The sequence below is a fragment of the Sinocyclocheilus rhinocerous genome, unplaced genomic scaffold, assembly GCF_001515625.1.
Source record: "Sinocyclocheilus rhinocerous isolate Xijiao unplaced genomic scaffold, SAMN03320098_v1.1 scaffold1024, whole genome shotgun sequence".
Lineage (NCBI taxonomy): Eukaryota > Metazoa > Chordata > Actinopteri > Cypriniformes > Cyprinidae > Sinocyclocheilus > Sinocyclocheilus rhinocerous.
The window spans coordinates 200,952-223,080 of NW_015655417.1; the positions used below are offsets into that span (position 1 = coordinate 200,952).

A 22,129-nucleotide genomic window follows, 5' to 3' on the forward strand; every position below is an offset into this window, starting at 1 on the left:
ATATTTGATAATGATGCTGTCTGTAGTTAGGATGACAAAAAGTTGGCTGCTCTGCCTCAGCGGTCTTAACAGCACTTATTAGTGTCACAATGACTGAGACGTCCAATCAAATCAAAGAAGATGGATTGTTACTGTTCACAGAAGCCGAAGATTAATTCTAACACAACGTTTCAGATTTTAACGTTTAGTGAAGATGTTAAGTGTGAGGTAAGATGTAAGTAGCTAAATATTTAATATCTGACAACTGTTAAACAACCAATATCCTGTGATGCAAATTATTAGACTTTTTTGACAAATTTTGCTGTTTTGAATTGAACATGTTGGATTATATTGGATGTAATTCATAACTGAATGGGACACTGTTTTTTGTTGTTTTGTGTTTTCAAAAAATAATGCACACATTTACTCTTATTCATATTTTAAATTACAAACTTTAGTTCAAAATTGTTCAAATTGATTATAAAAAGTCTTGTTCTTTTACTGTTCTTCCTTCTTTTTCTTTATTCCCTTAAATCTAAAAATGTAAGAAAATTGAAAAACAAAAAGCCCCCCCAACCCCCAATGTTCAAAACATAGTTATGCCCTTGTTACACCTTTATCAGGTTTTTTTTTTTTTTTTACTATTTTCAGTAGCAGTCCAGTCGATATTGGATATTTATTTGTGCATGCTTTCCGTTATTTTTACCTTCAGATTACATTTGCCATAATCTAAAACTCACTTAATGTTATTATTTGAAAATATTAATAATATTAATAATAATTTAATAACACGAAATGGTTAAATGTAACCATTAGCAAATCTCAGAATTAATATATTTTTTCACACTTTATATTATAATTGGGATGCTTAAATTCACTTGTAGCATTTAAAACAAAATCTTGTCATTTTTAGTGTTTTAGATTTAATTTATTTGGACTATATAGTGTAGAATTTTAATATAATTTACTAGCCATATCATAAAATTAATTATCAGCATACCATATCTGCCAGAACTTTAGTATTGTGGCATTCTTACCAATTACTATTAATTAATGTTTTTTTTTTCTTTTTTGTACTCACATGGAAGTTTCTCATGTGCTAAAATGTTCTTGTGCCCACACAATAGTCTCAGTGCTTTTTTTCATGCTAATGTCACTTAGCATGCAGGGTCTTCATAACAAGAACTTTTTTAGCACTTAATTACATTTTCAGATGTAACAAGGTCGTTTTTAGACAAGATGAACTGCAGTTCAAACTTGTGTATCAAGCTTCAGGAGACGAATCAAATAATTTAGATTTTTTTTTCCATGAACCATTTCAATACTACTGGCTGTAGGCAATAGATGCTAAATAGGAAAGTTGTTCCAGAACCAACAAAGGATGTTGATCTCCTGTTGGGGTAAATTACATTGTGTCTCACAATAATCTCAGATCTTGGTGAAGTGTGAATTATTTTCAGTGTTAAAATGCTTTCTTTTCCAGCAATAAATAATTCATTCATAGATAGATTTTCCCTGAAATTGGTAAACACTGTGGGGCTTTCAAAACACTGCTGAAATTACACACTTCACCTTTAGACGCTAGGCTACAACAACCTTCGAGAGAGAGAAGTGGCTTAGAAAGTAAGAAAAAGAAAAGAAAGTTGATTGGGAAAGGCACAGAGGCAGGCAGAGCGAGTGACTCAGAGACTGTCAGACAGAGAGAACAGTGACAGAGGACATAAGAGGAGTGTTCAATGAGTTCACACAGGTAAAGAGAATAAAAGGCTGTTGTACAGTGTAGAGCTGTTCTCAGGTTTGAAGACCTTGAGCTCTCTCTCTGTCTGTCTGTCTCTCCATGGCCCTTTCTGCTCTTCTCTGATCCAGAATAAGGCTGGAGTGGCTGAAAATAGGTGAGTTGTGATGTCACTACATGAAGAAGGCTGAACTCATGAATATTAATTAACTTGTGCTGGTGTTGCTGATGTTTAACATTGATGATTTGCCAGATGCAATATTAAACCAATTTGTACTTATCACATTCCATAATTAATTGATAATTAATCAGAACTGAAATGTCAGTCATTTAACACCATACAGTGGGTATAGAAAAGAATCACCCTCCTTTAAAATAATCACATTTTGTTGCTTTGGAGCCTGAAATGAAGACGGAAACATTTTTTGTTTTATCCAGCTGTATTTACTCAGTGCAACTTATAACATCCAAGTGAAAGATATAACACCAACATGTCAGAAAAATTAAAAAAAAAAACAGAATCACTGAGTTGGAAAAAGGATCACCCCTCTCCTAAAAATGACTTGTAAACTCAATCAGGTGTAGCTAATCACCTTCTCAATGGCACACAAAGCCATTTGACTTTCAGCTGTGATCAGCTGTGGTCATCTTGATTAGCTCAGCATGAAAAGAGCTTTCCCAGAGGCATTCCAGTCCCTGGTAGTGCAACTGAAGCAAACAATCAACTATGGGTGGCAAGGCACTCTCAAAAGATCTCCGGGATAAAGTTGTGGACAGGTACAAGTCAGGAGATGGAGACAAAAAAAAATTCAAAGGCTTTATCAATGCCTAGAAGCACAGTGAAGTCTATTATTAAGAAGTGGGAGGTATTTGGTACAACACAGATCCTCCCTGGATCAGGATGTCGCTCCAAACTGGATGAAAGAGCCAGGAGGAAACTGGGCTTGTATGGGAGGGTTGCAAGAAAAAAAGCCACTCCTCAAGAAATGCCACATGCAGTCATGACTGAACTTTGCCAAATGCACCTTCAAGATTCTGAGGCAGATGAGACTAAAATTGAATTATTTGGCCTCAACAGCAAACGAAAATGGATGGAAATCCAATACAGCTCACCATCCAAATAACAGCATTCCTACAGTAAAGCATGGAGGTGGTAATATCCTGTTATGGGGTGTTTCTCTGCAGCAGGGACTGGAGCATTTGTAATTAAAGCAAAAGGTGGTTCAACAAAATACTGACACAAGGGGGTGATCCTTTTTCCATTTCAGTTATTCCGTTTTAAATTTTTTTCTGACATGTTGGTGTTATATCTTTCACTTGGATGTTATAAGTTGCACTAAGTAAATATAGCTGGATGAAACAAAAACTGTGTCCATCTTCATTTCAGGCTGCAAAGCAACAAAAATGTGATTATTTTAAAGGGGGGTGATTCTTTTCTATACCCACTGTATGTGTGTGTACATTTTATTTAATGTGTGTGTGTGTGTGTGTGTGTGTGTTTCTATTATTAATTTATAATTAATCAAATTAAAATTTTATATAAATATAATTGTTTCTATTTTACAAATCAAATATGTATTATTTATTTTCTACAATTAGAATGTGTGTTTCTAATATTAATTTAAAATTAATCAGAAGTGACATTTTATATACATTTACATTGCATACATAATTACTTTTTAATTTGTTCATTTCTGTTAAATGATATAATTAACAAATTAATTAGCAAATATATATGCTTTCATTAATGTGTGTCGCTCTGTGTGTATGTATATAAAAACATATTTTTTTGTTAAATTCAGGTGCTAAACAATAGCAAATCATCATAAATTAGATATATATGATATAAGCTGACTAAGTTTGGTTGAGTTGGCTAAAGATGGGGGTCGGCCTTCAGTTCCGTTGCTCCTGCTCAGAATAATCTCTTCTCACTCATCTATACCCCACAGCCATGATGATCTGGATATTTGGATTCTTGTGCGTGCACTTGTTTAGGTTTAATCCACTTACTATTGATCCAGCAAGCTTTGATTTCTACAAGGACCCCCATAGCTTATTTCAAACTTTAAATGAAATCCTTCGCTTGATCAATAACAATGGCAAATGGAATAAAATGTGGCCTTCGGCCCTGTTTTAATTACATGTTTGCGAGTACAGTGGTATCTCCATTGCAACGTGTAATTGGACACACTGGTAGACCTGAACGTATAGAACGTGCCATTTGGTTTGTGTATGTATATATAAGTGTAGTCTGGAGAGTTTGAATAAACACAAGAAAGCATGAAAATAAGTCTCTCTTTGTCTTGTGCGGCACACAACTATAGGTGTGGTTGAGGATGAAATAACTAATTAGTGCCACAAGTTAATTCGATCGTACAGGTAGCATTGGCAAGATCATGTACAGCCCCAAAGGAGCAGTGAGAGTTTGTGTGCATTAAGAGAGAGTGTGGAGTGTACGGAGAAAGAAAAAGAGCAGCTGCCCCTCTGAACATGAAGTCAGGGCACTTTTTTTCCCCTGAAGCATTCCAGCTGTGACAAGACCATGTTCCCACTGGCCACACACTTTCGAGTTGTGAGGGGTTGCAAAAGGGAACTCTGTGCCTCTACGGCATTGAGCCCTCTTGACTCATGACTGAGCGTTTGTCTCACAGCAGTGCGCTCTGTTTCATGCCGTACTTCAGATTTGAAATAATGCACCTCACCTCTGTGTGTTTACAATCTGTCATGGTGGCGTAGTTCCACTTAAAATGAGTCTACAGAAGGACAATTTTTAAATCTGGATGTTTATAGTGACAGGAGAAGAAATATTGTGAATGTTACCATGTAGAGCGTCTTTCAGTGGAATTCAATGGAGCATAAAGTTTTCAAATCTTTTCAGCCCTAGTCGATCTGACAGTGGCTGGTAAACATGCCCTGACAGTATATCACTGTTTTCCTCATAGGGAGGTCTGTAGCAGAGGCTTCACTACAGATCAGTCTGAACTGCAAATCACAGAGGAGACTAGAAAAGGGTTTATGGCCAGTGAATCAACAAACACGTTTGAGTGTGTGGGAGAGAAGAGAAAGACCCCATGCATAACCCTTTATGTATTTTTATTAAATGCATTTTATGGAAACCCGTTTCAGTCTTAGAGTAAAAAATATACTTTTTATCTCACAATTTGCATTTTTATTTCTTGTAATTGTAACCTCATATTTTATAATGTGACTTTATATCAGTTGCAAATTATATCTCACAGTTGCAACTTTACATCTGACAGTGTGACTTTATTTTTTCAAAATTTGACTTTATATTTCACAGTTGTGATGTTATATCTCACAATTTGACTTTATATATCTCACAATTTAATTTTATATCTCACAATGTGACTTGTTTTAAACTTGATCTCAGGGACCTGTTTTATTTTTATTTTGAGGCAGAAATAAGCTTCCATACTATTTTTGTGTCATTGTTTTTTAGATTTATTTTGCTTAGTATGTGGTATTGGCTTTAATGACACCATGTACTTGAGCTGACATGGACTGATGATCATGAAAATGACTGATTTGAAAATGATTGAGCATTTTGTGCTTCAGTGGAAGCAGTAACATCTTGGCATAACATGGTTAAAGTCTAGAAATTGATTAATATACACTAGTGTTCAAAAGTTTGGGATCTGTAATATTTTTTAATGTTTTGCAAAGAAGTTCTCTTATGCTTACCAATATATATATATATACATGTATTATATAAAATTACAGTAAAAGCTGTAATATTGTTAAATGTGTAGGCAATTTAAAATAACTTTTCTATTTGAGTATATTTTAAAATGTAATTTATTCTTTTAATTTTATTACTGTGATGGCAAAGCTGAATTTCCAGCAGTCATTACTCCAGTCTTCAGTGTCACATGATCGTTAAGGAATCATTCTAATATGCTGATTTGGTGCTAAATTTTTTTATTATTATTATTATTATAAATGTTAAAAACACTTAAGCATTTATTTATAATAGAAATGTTTGTTACAGTCTTTACTGTCAAGTTTGATTAATACAATGCATCTTTGCTGAATAAAAGTAAAAATAATTACTGACCTCAAACTAATTAATTTTATCTTGACGTTCAGAATCTTAAATAGTGTATTTTCTTAAATAGTGTTTTGTTTTACATTGTTTCCCATATGAGATGTTAAACGAAAAGTAAAATCAATTTGCAGTCATTGAATGGTGAAATGTAATTATCATTAAAGCTTAACAAGAATGAAACATCACCGATGAGTGAAACACGCCACTAATGAGAAAGCCAGCAGTGGTTTTATTCATTAATCAGGAAGTGAATGCCCTACATTTTGGAAAAGAGAAAAAAATCAGCAAATTCAAACTCGAGATCAATCATTTTAACGCCAAAAGGCATGATTCATTGTTTTAATAAACTGACAGCTTAGCAACAACTCTTCCCATAAATAACTCTCTGAATATAAGTGCGCTGAACAATGTTACAAGAAACACTGAAGCCGTAATAAGTATTTTTTTTTTTAGGTTAAACATGGTAAGACCACGCATGTACTGACAGCTCTGCAGTTTCCTCTGTAATTGAATATGTTGTGTAGTGCAAATGTTAATGAGGACCTGGTTAACTAGACACAGGGAACCCTGGTGTGAGAGTCTGGTATGACTGCAGGCTTCCGCAGCTGCTTCTGCTAGCACATGGTTTTATTTTGACAGCCGAAGCAGCAGCACTTCTCAAAGACTAAATTTTAAGTATATCACTGGGAGAAACTGTACTTCTTACCTCAAATCCACTAAGCCAGAAACGAGAAATTACATAACACCACAGAGACACATCAGAGCCTATGGGGACCTGCTAGAGTCGAGCAAGAACTGCCCTACTGCACTGCTGTTCAGTCAAACTGTGGGAGGATCTATCTGTGCTCGTTTGTTAAATGATCAAGGGAAGATTCGCTCTTGAGGGTGTTACATGTTCAAAAGGCTGTTAAACCGCGTGTATAACCTGTGTAGCTCACCTCAGAAACAGTCGTGCACTAGTAGCGCATTTTCTCACTTGTTTTCCAGCAGGTTGGACAGTTGCACAATGTTGACTGTTTTTTTGTTTAAACCTTAAAATTTAATTTAGAAAGAGGCTGTAAACAAGGCACGTTGTTTCAGCTGGAAGCAGCTTTCAGAAACCCAACACCACAGTTAACTTACCCCCCTGTGAGCGCCATCCGCAAGTCCCTCTCGCTGTAAGTCACAAAACAGTTATCTCCTCAAATCTCACAATACATACATACACAGAGCTCAGTCTGGCCAAATTTTCTCATCCCTTGATGGTAGCTTCCATAAGAAAGTGTAAAGCAACCTGCTTTAGAATAAAGCCACACCTGAACCGGCTTTTTTTCCCCATTGAGAGCCCATCAGTTTCTTGTGTATCTACCATAGACAGGCTTGCTTCTATTTATTGCTACAATTACAGCTTTTAGTGTCCAGCTCAACAGCAATGCCATTCAATTACACTAATATGAAGATGATTGCAGACACATTAATGAATTTCCAGCCTGGTGCGGGATAGGTAGTGGAATAATTACTCATTTCTGCACTACAGTAAACCTGTTTTTTGTAGTCTCAGGGATAAAAAACAGCCCAAATGATTTGTTTGCGAGTGTATCCACCGCTGGGACTATTTAGATCCGCCATCTGTAAGACACCTGTGGCGTGTGGATAGATTAACCATGGTGCTTTCACACTTAGTTTCTCGCTGATAAAAGACTGTTAAGTTGCTGCTGACCACTGATTGTCAAAGTACCTCCAGGAGAGATAATTGGATTTGACTATTGTGTACAGAATCGGCTCCTGAGTTCTGTTCCAGCGGTTATTGGATTTTCAGAGTGTGCCAAAATGCTTAGGAGACAGAAAATCAAGCATTTTGTTTGGATCAAGCCAATCAACTGTAAAAGCCTTTAAAATGTCTTTAACCTGAATATTTACTTGCTGGAATTGAATGATATAGGTTTCATTGTCTTGATGTTGCCTGTGTGTTTTTATAGGGAAGAAGACCGGGGTATTTCTCCTTTTTGGATCCGTTCTCTCCTGGGGTTTGGCTTTTCATGTTGCTGGCATACCTGGCAGTCAGCTGCGTGCTCTTTTTGGTGGCGAGGTAAATATTCAGCTCCATACTGACACCTGCTGGATCTTATCATTAAAGGGGTAGTGCAGCTAAAAATGGAAGAAAGTCTCTCATAATTTACTTATCTTCTTGTCACTCCAAACCTGTGTGACTTTTTGAAGCAACATTTTAAAGAACATTTACTCCATTGTCTTCCATACAATGAAAGTGGAAAGCTCCAAAATGGATAAAAAGGTCCATAAAAGCAAAATAAGAGTTGTATATCTTGAATCTTGCATTATATTCTAGGTCTTCTGAAGTCATACAGTAGCTTTATTTCTAAAAACAGAATTCTTTTTTTTTTTAATTTGTAATTCACAAAAAGTCTTAGGCTACTTTACTGCTCTGGTCAACATTCGCTTTCATTGTATGGAAACGAGTAGCTTGGACATTCAGCTAAACTTCTCCTTTAGTGTTTCATGAAAGAAAGAAAGTCATAGATTTCAAACGGTGTGTAAATTAAAACAAAATGTGACTGATTGATTGATTGACTGTTGCTTTAACACTAAACTAGACATTATACAGTATCTCTAAACAAAACCTCCTACTAAAGCCGGCGGGCAAATATTAGTTGATAGGAATTCTGGAACATTACTACTGTATGAACTTATCTTTGTGCTCTGATTTTAAAGGGAAGGTTTAGTGGTGAGGATTGTTAGTGCATAGGAGTGTTGCTGTTGCAGGATCAACATCCTTTGTTGGTCCTGAGAAACAGTCTAGACCTTAAACCTAACACTGAATCCCTGTTTTGTCAGAATGCTGTTCTAGGACCAGCATGGCTGTATCTGTAGACATTTCATTTTAAACTCACTTTTTATTCCAGCTTTGCATTGAATCAAAAAAGAAATGTCATGTTTTATACTCTTTCACAGTGGCCTGCTGATTTTCCAGCATTCTGCAGGACAATGTGTTGTGTGTTTTTATTCACTAAACATTACCTGTCAAGACATTTTATATAAATTCATAGTTGGAGCTTTTGTCTATGCATGTGTTTTTCTTTGTTTGCCTCTCTATAATGTGTATATTTTTTACACATTTGTTATTGAAATACGACCTGTGTTTTCTTTTCTGCATTGCTTGTGTTCAGCATTTCAACAGTAATGTGGGGTTGTCGCACACTTTGAAGAGTAACTCAGCAGCGTCCTGCAGTGCAGTGCATTTTTATTAGTGTCCTGTCAGTCACGGCTAAAGCTTGCACAGCCCCTTCAGGGAACAAAAACCAGGTTACGTGGCCAACAGGGAGCACTGGTGACTTCATGCTTTGCCAACTGTTAAAATTGTTCCTGGCTCATTTATGTTTACTACTTTTTATCATTTCTTTTTTTTCTCGCTCCTCTTGGCACACAGGCTAACACCTTATGAATGGTACAACCCTCACCCCTGCCTGAAGGAGCGCTGTAGCCTGCTCATTAACCAGTATTCTCTGGGCAACAGTTTCTGGTTTCCTGTGGGCGGTTTCATGCAGCAAGGCTCCACCATCGCCCCAAGAGCCCTGTCCACACGCTGCGTCAGTGGAGTATGGTAAGAGTGCATGCTAAATATTGTCTCCATTGTAAAAGGAACTGCATTGATGGTCACCAGCATATGTTGTGTTTGGATGATGGTCTCCAGGATGCGATTTATAAGGAATGTACAGAATGTCAGGGAATTTATTGATATTTTCTTATAAATTTTGTATGTAAGTCTCAGAAATGTACATTTTTGTTGGTCATAGGTCTTGTCTTCATAAAGGACGTCAAAAAGGCCATGTATAGAATCATGGTATTTTTGTCTTAAATTTTATGTCAATAATAATATTTAATCCCTGACATTCTTTGGATTACTAGAATATTTCGTTTGTGATTGTCAATTTCATATTTTGTGTTGCAAAAAGACTATATTATATTTGTAAAAATGGTCAATATATTAATACAGGATTTTGACCATAATGAATATGTCTAAACTTTTTGAATGGTTCTGGTCTCATTTAAAAGGCATCCATGTAAAATCTGCCCAAAAGCCATGGAAAACTTTTGTTGTGAAATAAGATGGCCCAAGGATCATACCAAAATAGTCTGCAAAAATTGCCAGGAAATTAAAATTTCACTCATAAACTTATTAGTTATACATATACATTTGGCAAATTATTTTATCCAAAGTGGCATTACGTTACAATCAAGGTATAAACCAAGCTTTTTTGTTTTATCTACAAGAATGCTTATTGAATTTGAAGTGAACAAATGATTGAAGTATTTACACATTTGTATATAATAAAATTCTTTAAAAAAAAATGTAATCCAATACCGATCACTTTCCCTTCTTTATGCATTCAATTTGGATATAGGTCTTTAATTTTAGGGTCAACTAGCTTAACCAACAAGACCTCTCTGAAAACCTGTTAGATTTTGCCTGCCTAAGCTGGTTTACCAGCTCGACCAGCACCCAAACCAGCATTACCCAGCCAGTCGAAGATGTTCTTTTCAGCAGAGTTTCACATTCTGCTACACCCTGATCTCATTGTCAGTTGCTGGATACAGCAGATAAAAGTGCTACTCTCATTTGGCCTCTGTTTTTCTGCTGCGTTATTGTACTGTCATTTTTCGAGGCCTCGCAGACTGCAGCACGCCGAGGTCAGTGGAGAATAAAAGCGAGCTATTTTTGAGTATTCTGAAAGGGCGTACAGTATTCAGAGGAGCCTTTCAACTTCTCATTCGGATGCGGCGCTCACAGTAGTGCCGAGCTCTTTTGATGTTAGGTCAGAGCTTTGCGTTCCTCGCGTCTAAAACTGGTTTGTCATTCCAGGTGGGCCTTCACCTTGATCATCATCTCTTCCTACACAGCCAACTTGGCGGCCTTTCTCACTGTGCAGAGGATGGAGGTGCCCATTGAGTCCGTGGACGATTTGGCTGACCAAACAGCCATCGAATACGGCACCATGCACGGCGGGTCCACCATGACCTTCTTCCAGGTGAGATCTCCAAGGACAAAATGGAAGGGAACTCCACCCACAAATCAATGGCCTGTTGGCAGGTTTATTGACCATGTCACTAGCACTCTTCCCTACTTTGGGATTTATCTGTTTGCTGTCTTAATATCAATGCCCTTCGATATCTTGCCCTCTCCAGAGGGCCGCCCAGACTAATTCAAACTCTTTGATGTGTCGGAGGGACGTTTCTCGACCCGCCCCTCAGCGAGCACAGACTGTTTCACATATTCAGTTGTCACATCAATATGTCAAACTGTCAGCTTATCAACCACCAAGTCCTTGGTTAACACAATCAGTCTCGCCTCCTCACAGCTCTAGTGATTGGCTGTCAGGACACCAGGCGAAAGTTGAGGAGCAAACGTAATGATCCTAATATCTCCTGTTTTCCGGTTAGAACTCTCGCTACCAGACGTACCAGCGCATGTGGAACTTCATGTACTCCAAGCAGCCCAACGTGTTTGTGAAGAGTACTGAGGAGGGCATCGCCCGAGTGCTCAACTCTAATTACGCCTACCTGCTGGAGAGCACCATGAACGAGTACTACCGCCAGCGCAACTGCAACCTCACCCAGATCGGAGGCCTGCTGGACACCAAGGGCTATGGTATTGGCATGCCTCTCGGTGAGAAAGAGTTCCTGTTAGAGAGAGAACAATGAATAGAGGTTTATGTGGAGTAAGCAGGACTTTTATTGATTGAAATGCAACCAGAGTGCAAAAAGATCTGCATAGAAATGTAGCAGGGAATCTCGCACACTATGGAAAACTGAAAGTTTTTTTTTTTTATGGTGGTTGCTAGTCGGATTGTATGATGTGATCTCAGTGAGATCGTGGGTTGAAGCCAAGGCAGACTGTGCAACGTCAACTGCCATTTATGCTACTGAATGATAAACAACTTTGGTCACGTTTGACAGTGTTGACTGGTAGATCAATCGTGTCACAATCTGACATACTCATTAACATGCTTAATGGTACACACATTCAAGCAAACCCTCGCACTAATGTTTGTTCTACCTGAAAGAAAATAAAATGTCTAAAGTGTGTGTAGGCAAAAAAAGAGAATTGAACTTCTTTTTTTCAAAGTAAACCTGATGTAGTATAATCATAACATAAAGGAAATGCTAAATTACTTTTATAATATTTAAAGGGATAGTTCACCCAAAAATGAAAATTCTCCCATGATTTACTTACCCTCAAGCCATCCTAGGTGTAAATGATTTTCTTCTTTCAGACGAATACATTCGGAGTTATTTTCGGCTGAACTATCCCTTTAAATGAATTATTGTTTTATTATTTATATATCAAAAATATTAATAGGAAATATTTTGTAACATTATAAATGTATTTACTGTAATTTCTGATCATTTTAATGCATCCTTGCTGTATTGATGTATTGATTTCTTTTTTTAAATCCTGAACTTTTGAACATTAGTTTAAATATTTTGAATTATAAATAATAATTATTTTAATTTTATTTTATTTATTTTTTGCTGCATGCCATATAGACAGTGTTGGGAGTAACGCATTACAAAAGTAATAATATTACAGTAGTATATTACTTTTTGCTGTAACGCAGTAATATAACGCATTACTAATCAAATTTGGGTAATATTATTACTCGTTACAATCTCGACCACTGTTAAATACAGTACTCTTGCACACACGTCATCAGTTGCTTTGTTCTTATTGGTTGTTTATTAGACGCAGTAGCAGTCACACTTCTCAACTGCGACCTAAAATTTCGGACACTGTCAGAACTTCGTCTGATGCATTGACTAATTGGCTATCAGTGAAAATATTACAGTAAGCTATCCAAGACTGCCAGTCTTGTCCCATAATGATAGAAGTCTTTTATGTCTCAGATGGCAAAATTTTTGCCAAAATTGCACAGTGCGCACCAGGCTTTCATCTGATAATTGAAGTTAAATGAATCCATTGACTGAATATAAATTGCACTGAATTGATTTGAACCAAGCTATGTCCAGCAGATGTTTTAATCAACATGATTAATGGCAGGGTTTAGTTTACAATAAGCTAAACAAACACCATAAGAGCAGCAGGAGTCAGCACAGCAGAAAATATATATCCAGCTCTGGCTTTTCACATCTCTAAGATGGATATTTTGTTTTAGGCTCAGTCTACAGAGATGAGTTTGACCTGGCCATACTCAAGCTACAGGAGGAAAACCGCTTAGAGATCCTGAAGAGGAAATGGTGGGATGGTGGCAAGTGTCCGAAAGAGGAGGATCATCGAGCGAAAGGTGAACCACCTGTCACTCAACTGCAGGTCCAAACAGAATCTTTTACGAAACTTTTATCATGTTGTGTGTTTTTGTGTAGGTCTGGGCATGGAGAACATCGGTGGGATCTTCGTGGTGCTTGTGTGTGGTCTTCTGGTGGCCATCTTTATGGCGGTGCTGGAGTTTGTGTGGATGCTACATCATACGCCAGGAACAGAGGTGAGAGAGGGCTATTTTACCTGCCTCTGCTTTCTGTCCTTCTCCCCGCCCTCGTGCCTCCCTCCCTGAACCCCCCCACACCCCATCCCACACCTCACAACCAGCACACCAAAGAATATACCTCAAACTGATCTACACAGGCCATCACACGCTAAAGGTGCCAGACACTTTTAGATTTTATGCTTTTTAAAATTTGAATGGAATGAAGTTCCTTCTGTTTTGTCTTTTTTTTCCTCCCTCAAGCATATTGATAGTTGTGTGACTGCATTGTTTCAAAAGAAACACTGTGAATTTTCTTACTAAATAAACACTTCAGCATGTTTCAGCAGAACCCCAAGACGTGACTTTTTTTTAAGGGTGCAAATGCATGCTGTTTGTTTATAATGTCTTCATGACTAGTTGTGATTGCCCATATTCATAGAGCATTGTGGGTAAATATACCTATATGTATATGTATGTGTGTGTGTGTGTGTGCGAAGTGAGAATGGACTAAATGCTAATTGAAGACTGGTCGGGAATATGGGTGTTTGTGTGATTGTGTTTGTATTGTATGTCTCAACATCAAGTCAAAATGACTAGTGCAGTGCAGTTTAACCCATTTTTTGATGAGTAGACTGAATATTTGCATTATGCCTAAGGGAAATGTAGCTTTGTGTGTTAGCATTAGGTAATGCTAATAGTGTGTCCATGTTTGTTTATGTGTGTGTGAGGTACATTTGCATGTAAGTGTATACTCAACACCTTAAACTGCACTGGCATGGCTCGTCATCCAATAGGTAACAACTTTCTGTTCTGTATAACTGGTGTACATATCTTTATGTATACTATATCACATTGGTTCAACACCAAGATGGCCACATTACAGCTCCTAGAATCACGTCATTGTTTGTATGCAGTGCCTTTTCAACCTCAAGACATGTTGACAAAAAATTGGATTGATCAGATTTTTTTTTTAAATTACAATAATTTCAGCAGTATATTTGATATAGACCTTAGTCAAGGTAGCACCATATTTAATTTTTGACAATTTCAGTTGTGAAATGTATGTTAACTAGGACCTTTATACAGTGCGTGCCATTGTAAAGACTGCAAGTCTATCCCTCGCAGCCTCATTTTCATTGAATATGGTGTCTAACCTGACTAAGGTCTAATGTTCAGAAAAAAGCACTGGTTGATCTTCAGCAGCTGAGTTCTGGATTTTATCAGCGAATTTAAAATGAATGCTAATGGGATGTGACAGAAAATTTCTTTTAGTTATAGCTTATATTCTTTACATGTCACACAAAACCTTAAGTGTAGGTGCTGGTCAAAAATCCAGTAATCTCAATAAGAATCCACGCAATCTGAAATTTTGCATGAGGGTGAAAGATTTCCTCATGCAGATTTTGCAACAGGCTCAAGTTGGTCATACGCATTCACTGTTGACCAACAGAAAGCTGCTTGGTTTGAAAGTGACTTCTGTGTCAGCTGTGCTTCACACAATGTTACACTAATGACAATGGACAATCGTTTTGTGACCTCATCTTAACATACTGGAACTAAACAGGGCATAAATTCAGAGGTTCAATTCTCAATGATATAGTGCTGGGGACTGAGGAAATTTTGTGTAACGGTAGAATAAGTGGTTTAGTTTGAGTGGATATGCATAGTATTTCCCTTCAAATTTGATGTCACCGTATGGAATTAAGGTTGGTAAAACACTACTGAGGACAGAAGAAAAATACTACTGTTAAACAACCATTAAGAGAAATGAACGATTCAAAGCAAAGATGATTTATTTAACAGTCCTTAATTAAAACTTTATTTTTGTAATACTGTGCGATAATATTCCATGTATGACAGAATTCCATTAAGATTACAAATAGCACCAGAGGACATGAGAAAATGTGCCAACTCTGTTCGTAAAGTGATTAAAAATATACTGTATATGCATTCAAATAATCAGATTATTTTATGTAAACATTCATCAAATCCTTTCGGGAGCAATTTGAGCCCAATTTTTCAAAGCAAAAGGCACTGCATACAAAGAATGACCCAAACACAGTAGCTCCACTCACTTGTCACATTTTTTTACTTTTTTCTTTTTTTTTTTGTAATGCAAATCTAACAGAATACATTTAAAGAAGTGAACTTGTTGAGAATGTAATGAACACACACCAAGATCACCAAGCGCTTCAGGACATTTTCTCTGATTTCTCTGCGGTGCATCAGTCAGATAAACAGCCACCGCCCCCTGTATAGCCCAGTGTTATTTTTGATCAATGCTCTGGCTGTGCTGCCTGCTACCCCCTGTGAGCAGTGTGTCAGCGAGACCCCCTGGCCTCTCTTTCTCTCTCTTTCTCTCCCTCTGTCTCCGTGTCTGTGCCTCACAGCTGTCCATGTGCGAGGAGATGCTACGAGAGCTGCAGGGCATCGTGCTGTGTCAGGACAGCCTGCAGTTACGGCGCAGACGTGGAGCCAGTGTGTTGCGACCGCAGCCTCTGCCCCTGGACGAGCGACGGGTGCGGGCGGCGGCAACGAACCTCAGCAATGGCAAGCTGTGTACAGGCACCGGCCTGCCCGAACCCCTCTCCCACAGACTGGCGCAGGAGGCCACCCTGGTGGCACGAGGGTGCAGTCACATTCGCATCTGCCCAGAGTGCCGGCGCTTCCAGGGCATTCGAGTGCGCCCGGCCGGCCCTCCAGGAGCATCGCCCACCCACAGCGAGGGGAGTATAGAATGGGAGAAGGGCACCAACAACAGTGAACACGAATAACCTCTCTGATCTGTGTCAGATAGACGTTAAACCTACGGCTTTGCTGGACCCAGAGATTATGGGAACATAGACTCCGGAGAAGGAGCTAAAGGAGAAGCTGTCCATGCTGCTCGATTCAGCCCAGGAGCTGCGACTGGTTTCTGTACACTGTCCTGGCGGCCCTCTGCCTTCGGGGGACACAGCAGAGGGGCTTTGTACTATGCAGTATATTTGTCTAAATGTGCTGTTGATTTATTTTTAAATTATTCCTCTTTTGTTGTGATACCACTATATTGCTATTATCTCCTTCTCACGACACCTGTTTAGTTTCGTTTTTCACACCGTAGATGGCAGACGGCTGCAGACTCGATCAACTAAGCGCAACCTTTTTTAGAGTGCCAAAATACTTTGTATTAATTTTGTGCTGTTGCCGTCTCATTCCAGCCCCTGAAGGAGTAACTATTAAGGGAACTGAACACAAAAACAACTACGATCTGTTTTTATTAATAGTTATATTCTATTAAAAAGGTTTTTGGGATGTTTCTGAATGTTTGATGTGCATGTACGAGGGTTTTAGATGCTACTGAATGGAGAAGAACATGAGAATTTTTTTTTCTGGTTAAAGACATACTTCCTATACTTTAAATTTTTTTGAGTTTTGATTCATTTTGTTGCACTCCTGGGATATGAAAATTGCACATAGTTGTGGAAAAATGGAAGATTATGCTCCCATTTAGGAAATTTGCATTGGGAAACTAACTAGGATTTATGCCAATTTCCATTGACCCTTAATTTTGCCATTCCAGCAGGGCACTTGGAGATATCAGATGTGTTCACTTTCAAAAAACATGTCAAGAAAGTGAGATCTGAGGTGATTTTGTTTACATTCATCTGTACCACTCAATACATGATGAAATCCACTACCGACAGGGTCACTCCATCTAGACATATCTGTGTGTTGAGACATTGGAGATCGTAGGCATATACATTCAGGCATTTCTTTATATTACATAACATCTCATAATGTTTCAAGTTTAATGTTTATTTTCTTTTTGAAACCAGAAGCATTCATTTGTTCATGTGAAGTCTTGGATTCATACTTCTGTTCTTCAAAAAAAAAAAAAGCAGAATTTGGATACCAAAATGAAATTATTTTATTAGGCATGATGTTACCCTCAACTTGCAGTGCCAAATTGTAATAAATTGCCTTCACGTTTTGGAGAGCCATTAGAAGTTACTTGCTACTCCTATTGATTTTTTTTCTGCGCATTTCTATTGAACTGAATCCATTTCTACATGATATTTCAATACGGTGTTAGTGCCTGACGAAAATAAATGGCATTGTGTTCAGTTCTGTGAAAGGTTGGCTTTGATCTTGTAGGTTTTATCTCTTGGATCTGTCGGCCCTCTCTGTAGAAGTTTATTTTTCTATGTGCGCAAATACAGCTCCATTCATTTCCTATTGCAGGCTAGAATGGCTGTGCAGGTGGGTTTTCGCTGGATACACAGACCTGCAGACAACTCTATCTGGGCAACTTCAAGATGTGACACGATTTACTATGTGGCATCAGCTGCTCATCAGCTTTAGATTCACAGAGACACAAGCTGGTTTAAAGACTGTCAACAAACAAGCAAAAACATTTGGGAGACAGTTATTACTTGAAGAGACTGCTTACACTGGAAGGTTAAAACAAGTAGTTTAATATTAGCATTTACAATTTGGGTAAAAGTGAAGAAATATTGCCCAAAAAGGCACATACAGTAATTATTCAAATCTCATAAAAGTATTCAAAAGTCAGAAGAAATGTAGCATTGCACAAAAGTTATGAGCTTTCAATGTCATGGCTCAAGCACTTAGACATGACTAATTTATTCAATGAGCGAAAGTGACCAATATTAGGAGGTTAACAAGATAAAAAGAGTAGTATCTGGCTTGTCATGTGACCTCAAAATTGCTGTGTAAAAATCACATAGTTGTGGAAAAGTGGAAGAAGAAATTTGCATTAGGAAATTAACTAGAATTGATCATTTCCTTTGACCCTTTATTTTTTCCGTTCCAGCAGAGCACTTGGAGGTATCAAATGTGACCCTGGACCACAAAACCAGTCATAAGGGTCAAATGTATTTTTGGCTATTGCTACAAATATACCCCAGCGACTTAAGACTGGTTTTGTGGTCCAGGGGCACAAATGTGTTCGCTTTCAAAAAAAACGTCAGGAAAGTGAGATCTGAGGTGATTTTGTTCCTCTCAAGGTTTTACTTTCATCTGTACCACTCAATACATGATGAATTCCACTACCGACAGGGTCACTCCATCTAGACATATCTGTGTGGTGAGACACTGGAGATCATAGGGTTAGATTAGTATTTACAATTTCGGTAAAAGTAAAGAAATATTAGCAAAAAAATGCACATGCAGCAATTATTCAAATCTGTAACGATGAAGTATCATGAAAAATTGAAGAGCTTCTAATGCCATTGAAATGCTCTATTTGCACTCAAACATGACTGATTTATTCCATGAGCAAAAGTGATCAATAATAGGGGGGTTAACAAGATAAACCGTAGTATTCGGCTAATCGTGTGACCTCAAAAGGGCTGCCACCATGGGGCGACCCACTCCATGTAAAACAAAACATTATTAATATGACTCGAGTCCTCATCTCATGCGACAGTACATCATTTAAGCATGTTTTTTTTAAAGTGCTGTTCATTTGTCTGTGAAAAAAAAAATAATGAGGGGAAGTTACTGAGTAGGCTATACATGTTTGTGGTTGCATTTTTCATTTCTCTCTGAATACTTTATAAAAAATATTGTTCAATGAGAGCTTCCCACCCAGACTCATGAGAAAGCCTAACTATTTGAGGAGGTAGTGATGTCATTTGTACAGAAACATGATTTTTAGAAAAAAAAAAGTAAGCATGAAGGTCCATCCCTATGCATAACTGTCAGTGGTGTGTAAGCAGAATATATGAAAACATACATATGGAATTGTACCAATTCATACAAATTAGCCACCAATTCACCAAAATATAACATTGCCATGAAACTGTGTTGGAGCTTCTGTGTTTGCCTCAATCCTGTGTATTTTCAAACTGAAGAAATATCTCCAACATCTGCCAATGTCTAAATGATAGAAATCCATTTAAGTTCCAGGGTTCAAAAACTAAGTTGTCCAGCACAATGATGGTTTGATAGTAATGAGTGTGAATTGTTCAGAGACTGAAATGTCATGGCTGAAGACAGGACTTATTAGTGAGACATGCAAAGCTCACAGCCCAATCAGTCTGGATGCATTCCCGAGGGCAGGGCCTCTATCTCTCTCAGCATACTGCCCTTATCCAACCCATTTATTTCTTAATTCAGCTCTAACCTGTTTCCACAGTACGAAATTGTATCTCTAGCTTTAATTCCTTCAAGTGTCGCAACTGGTTTTTGTCAAACAGAAGGAAATTTGACTTTTTTGCTGATTTACACTTAATGACATCAGCAAACTTGGTATCATGTCTTGTACACAATTCAAGTACGCGTTGCATTTTCAGCGTTGCCAAATGGGGCGCTATCAGGGTTGCCAGGTTTACAGATTAAACCCACCCAATTGCTACTCAAAACTAGCCCAAAACTAGTCCAATCACGTTCCAGGGGGGTAAAATCCACGTAAAATACATGTTTAAGGCAGGGTTCCCCTGGTAAAGATCGTATTCCAGGGGATAAATATAACATTATTGGGATCGCTTCAACCAGCGGACATGAAAAATAACCGTGGCAACAGTGTCAAAGTAGCCCAATTCCACGGGAAAACCACGGACCTGGTAACACTGGGCACTATAAACCTTAAGGGAAGCGCCATATTTAATATTTGACTGAAATTAGTACTCTTGTTTAACATACCAGTTGTTCAGCTGATGAAATGTCTTTCAAGAAAAAAAAAAATTTTAGCAGACAAAAACTCTTAAAAAGAGTTTTGAAAGTTTGAAAATCAAGTGATATAGGACCATTATACAGTGCATGCTACACTCTAAAAATGCTGGGTTGTTTCAACCCAATTTTGGGTCAAATATGGACTAACCCAACTGTTGAGTTAAATTTTGGTTACATTTTTAAATTAACTTTTTAACCCAACAGTTGGGTTAGTCCATATTTGACCCAAAATTGGGTTGAAACAACCCAGCATTTTTTAGAGTGTATTGTAAAGACTTTAAGTCTATAGGTGTGTCCCAAATCATGTACTTATGCACTATTCTATGACGTTTTGTAGTATAAATAGTGCGAGTAGTGCGTTCACAGTTCACACTGAAAATTCCCAAAAGAAAAAAAACACTTTAAATACCCGGATGATGCACTTAAATAACAGAAAAAACGAAGTGTGGAATGGTGGATGCTTCATGCACATGCACTCAACTGCCGCAGCTTTAATTATGTAGTGAAGGGAAACGATTATCAGACTCCGATTATTAATGACAAAATAACCTTATATAATTCATACACTACATGGTTGAGTACATAGTGCATAAGTACATAGTGTATAAGTGCATAGTGCACCATTTGGGATGCAGCTTATCACTCACAACCGGGTTTTCATCCGCACTAAATTCAATATAGCGTCTAACCTAACTAAAATTGCCTTCTTTTGCGGCTACATGAACGTCGCTTGTGTCTTGCTTCTTTTGCAGCATCTTGCGCATGATACAGTGTTCTGAAACAACTTTTTTTTAAAACCGGTCCACGACTCTAGATGGAGGATGCATTTTTAAATGCAAAAATGTGCCCAGTGTGAATATTCTTTAGGGGCCACTGTGCTACTTTTCCTTTGCTTTTCTTTGTAAGCATGCTCTAGGTTAGATGGATGTGTTTGACCGCTGTTCTCACGTCTATTGCAGCGTCTCACGTACGACACAGCATTTTAAAACGTGGAGATCAATGTAAAAAAGTTAAACAAAACAAAAAAACTCATCTCCTGGCCTTTTTTTCATTCCACTGTCCTTTGTCTCGTGTTTTTTAAAAGCAAAAATGCATTCTGTGTGAATGGCCCCAAACCCTTACGAAAATTAATCATGGTTATTAGGCCTACTACAAATAAAACCGAAAAACCATAGTTACTATATTTTAACCATGGTAACCACAAATCAGCCATGCTTTTGCTACACTAACCATAGTTTAACCATGGTATTTGTAAAACTGTGGTTATACAAATGGTAATCAATATGCCAAAAAAACATGGTTACACTTTTACTATAATAAAACCATGCTAAAATTTAAAGTCGATCTAGCCTGTTTATAGCACTTGAATAACACGTTGAATTTAATGTCAGAGGCATTTCAATGTTACTTTTTAAGAATTGTGTTAACTTGCCACATCTTAATTTTCACAAATTTATTATCAAAGGCAGTCGATATTAAAACAGCCCATTCTTCTAAACGTTTCAATGCTACATTTCTACAAAGCTTTTTCAGATCACTGGTTGGTCACCTACAGTTGAATTTACAGTGATCTTGGACTCTTTTTAATGTTCTAAAATATTATCGAAGGTAAGTTGCATAGGTCAATAGCCTATGTTATTTCTCTTCTTCGTTTCACAAGGGAAGTGTTGTTAACATCCCTGTGAGTGCAGGTAGAGAATAGATAATGTCATGTTTTGCCGCCTTTTGTTCTCCGGCAGTGCTTGAATGAGTAGAACAACCGTCTCACCATTAAGTTATAGATTAGGTGAAATAAAAGTCTTGTTTTGCTTTCATCTGCTTTCCATTTATTCACCCTCTGACTGACCGATCTCATTGGGAGATGAGCAGACCACATACTGCTGCATGTAGGGTTGCCACCCGTCCCTTAAAATACGGAATCGTCCCGTATTTTACAAAGGCCAACAAGCTGAATCAACAAATAAGTATTTTGCACCGTTTATAATGCTAATAGCAATTATAATGAAATTAATTTCATAAGAAGTTATTTAAAGGGATAGTGCACCCAAAAATGAAACTTTTGTCATCGTTTACACTCCCACAAGTTGTTCCAAACCTGTAATAATTTCTTTCTTCTGTTGAACATAAAAGAAAATACCTTGAAGAATGTGGGTAACCAAACAGTTTCTGGTCCCCAATTACTCTGATAGCATTTTT

General features: G+C 37.7%; 1 protein-coding gene across 1 annotated transcript in view; it reads left to right on the forward strand.

The window, feature by feature from the left end:
* The window catches only part of LOC107718266 (glutamate receptor ionotropic, kainate 4), a 194,207-nt gene extending 177,609 nt beyond the window's left edge, over nt 1–16,598 (forward strand). Inside the window, exons 13-19 of the mRNA XM_016525261.1 lie at nt 7,739–7,848; nt 9,205–9,378; nt 10,639–10,804; nt 11,217–11,442; nt 12,950–13,078; nt 13,158–13,276; nt 15,649–16,598. Coding sequence (XP_016380747.1) covers nt 7,739–7,848; nt 9,205–9,378; nt 10,639–10,804; nt 11,217–11,442; nt 12,950–13,078; nt 13,158–13,276; nt 15,649–16,032 — 1,308 coding nt within the window. The 3' untranslated portion in view covers nt 16,033–16,598. The remainder of the gene's footprint in view (nt 1–7,738; nt 7,849–9,204; nt 9,379–10,638; nt 10,805–11,216; nt 11,443–12,949; nt 13,079–13,157; nt 13,277–15,648) is intronic.
* The last annotated feature ends 5,531 nt before the right edge of the window (nt 16,599–22,129 follow it).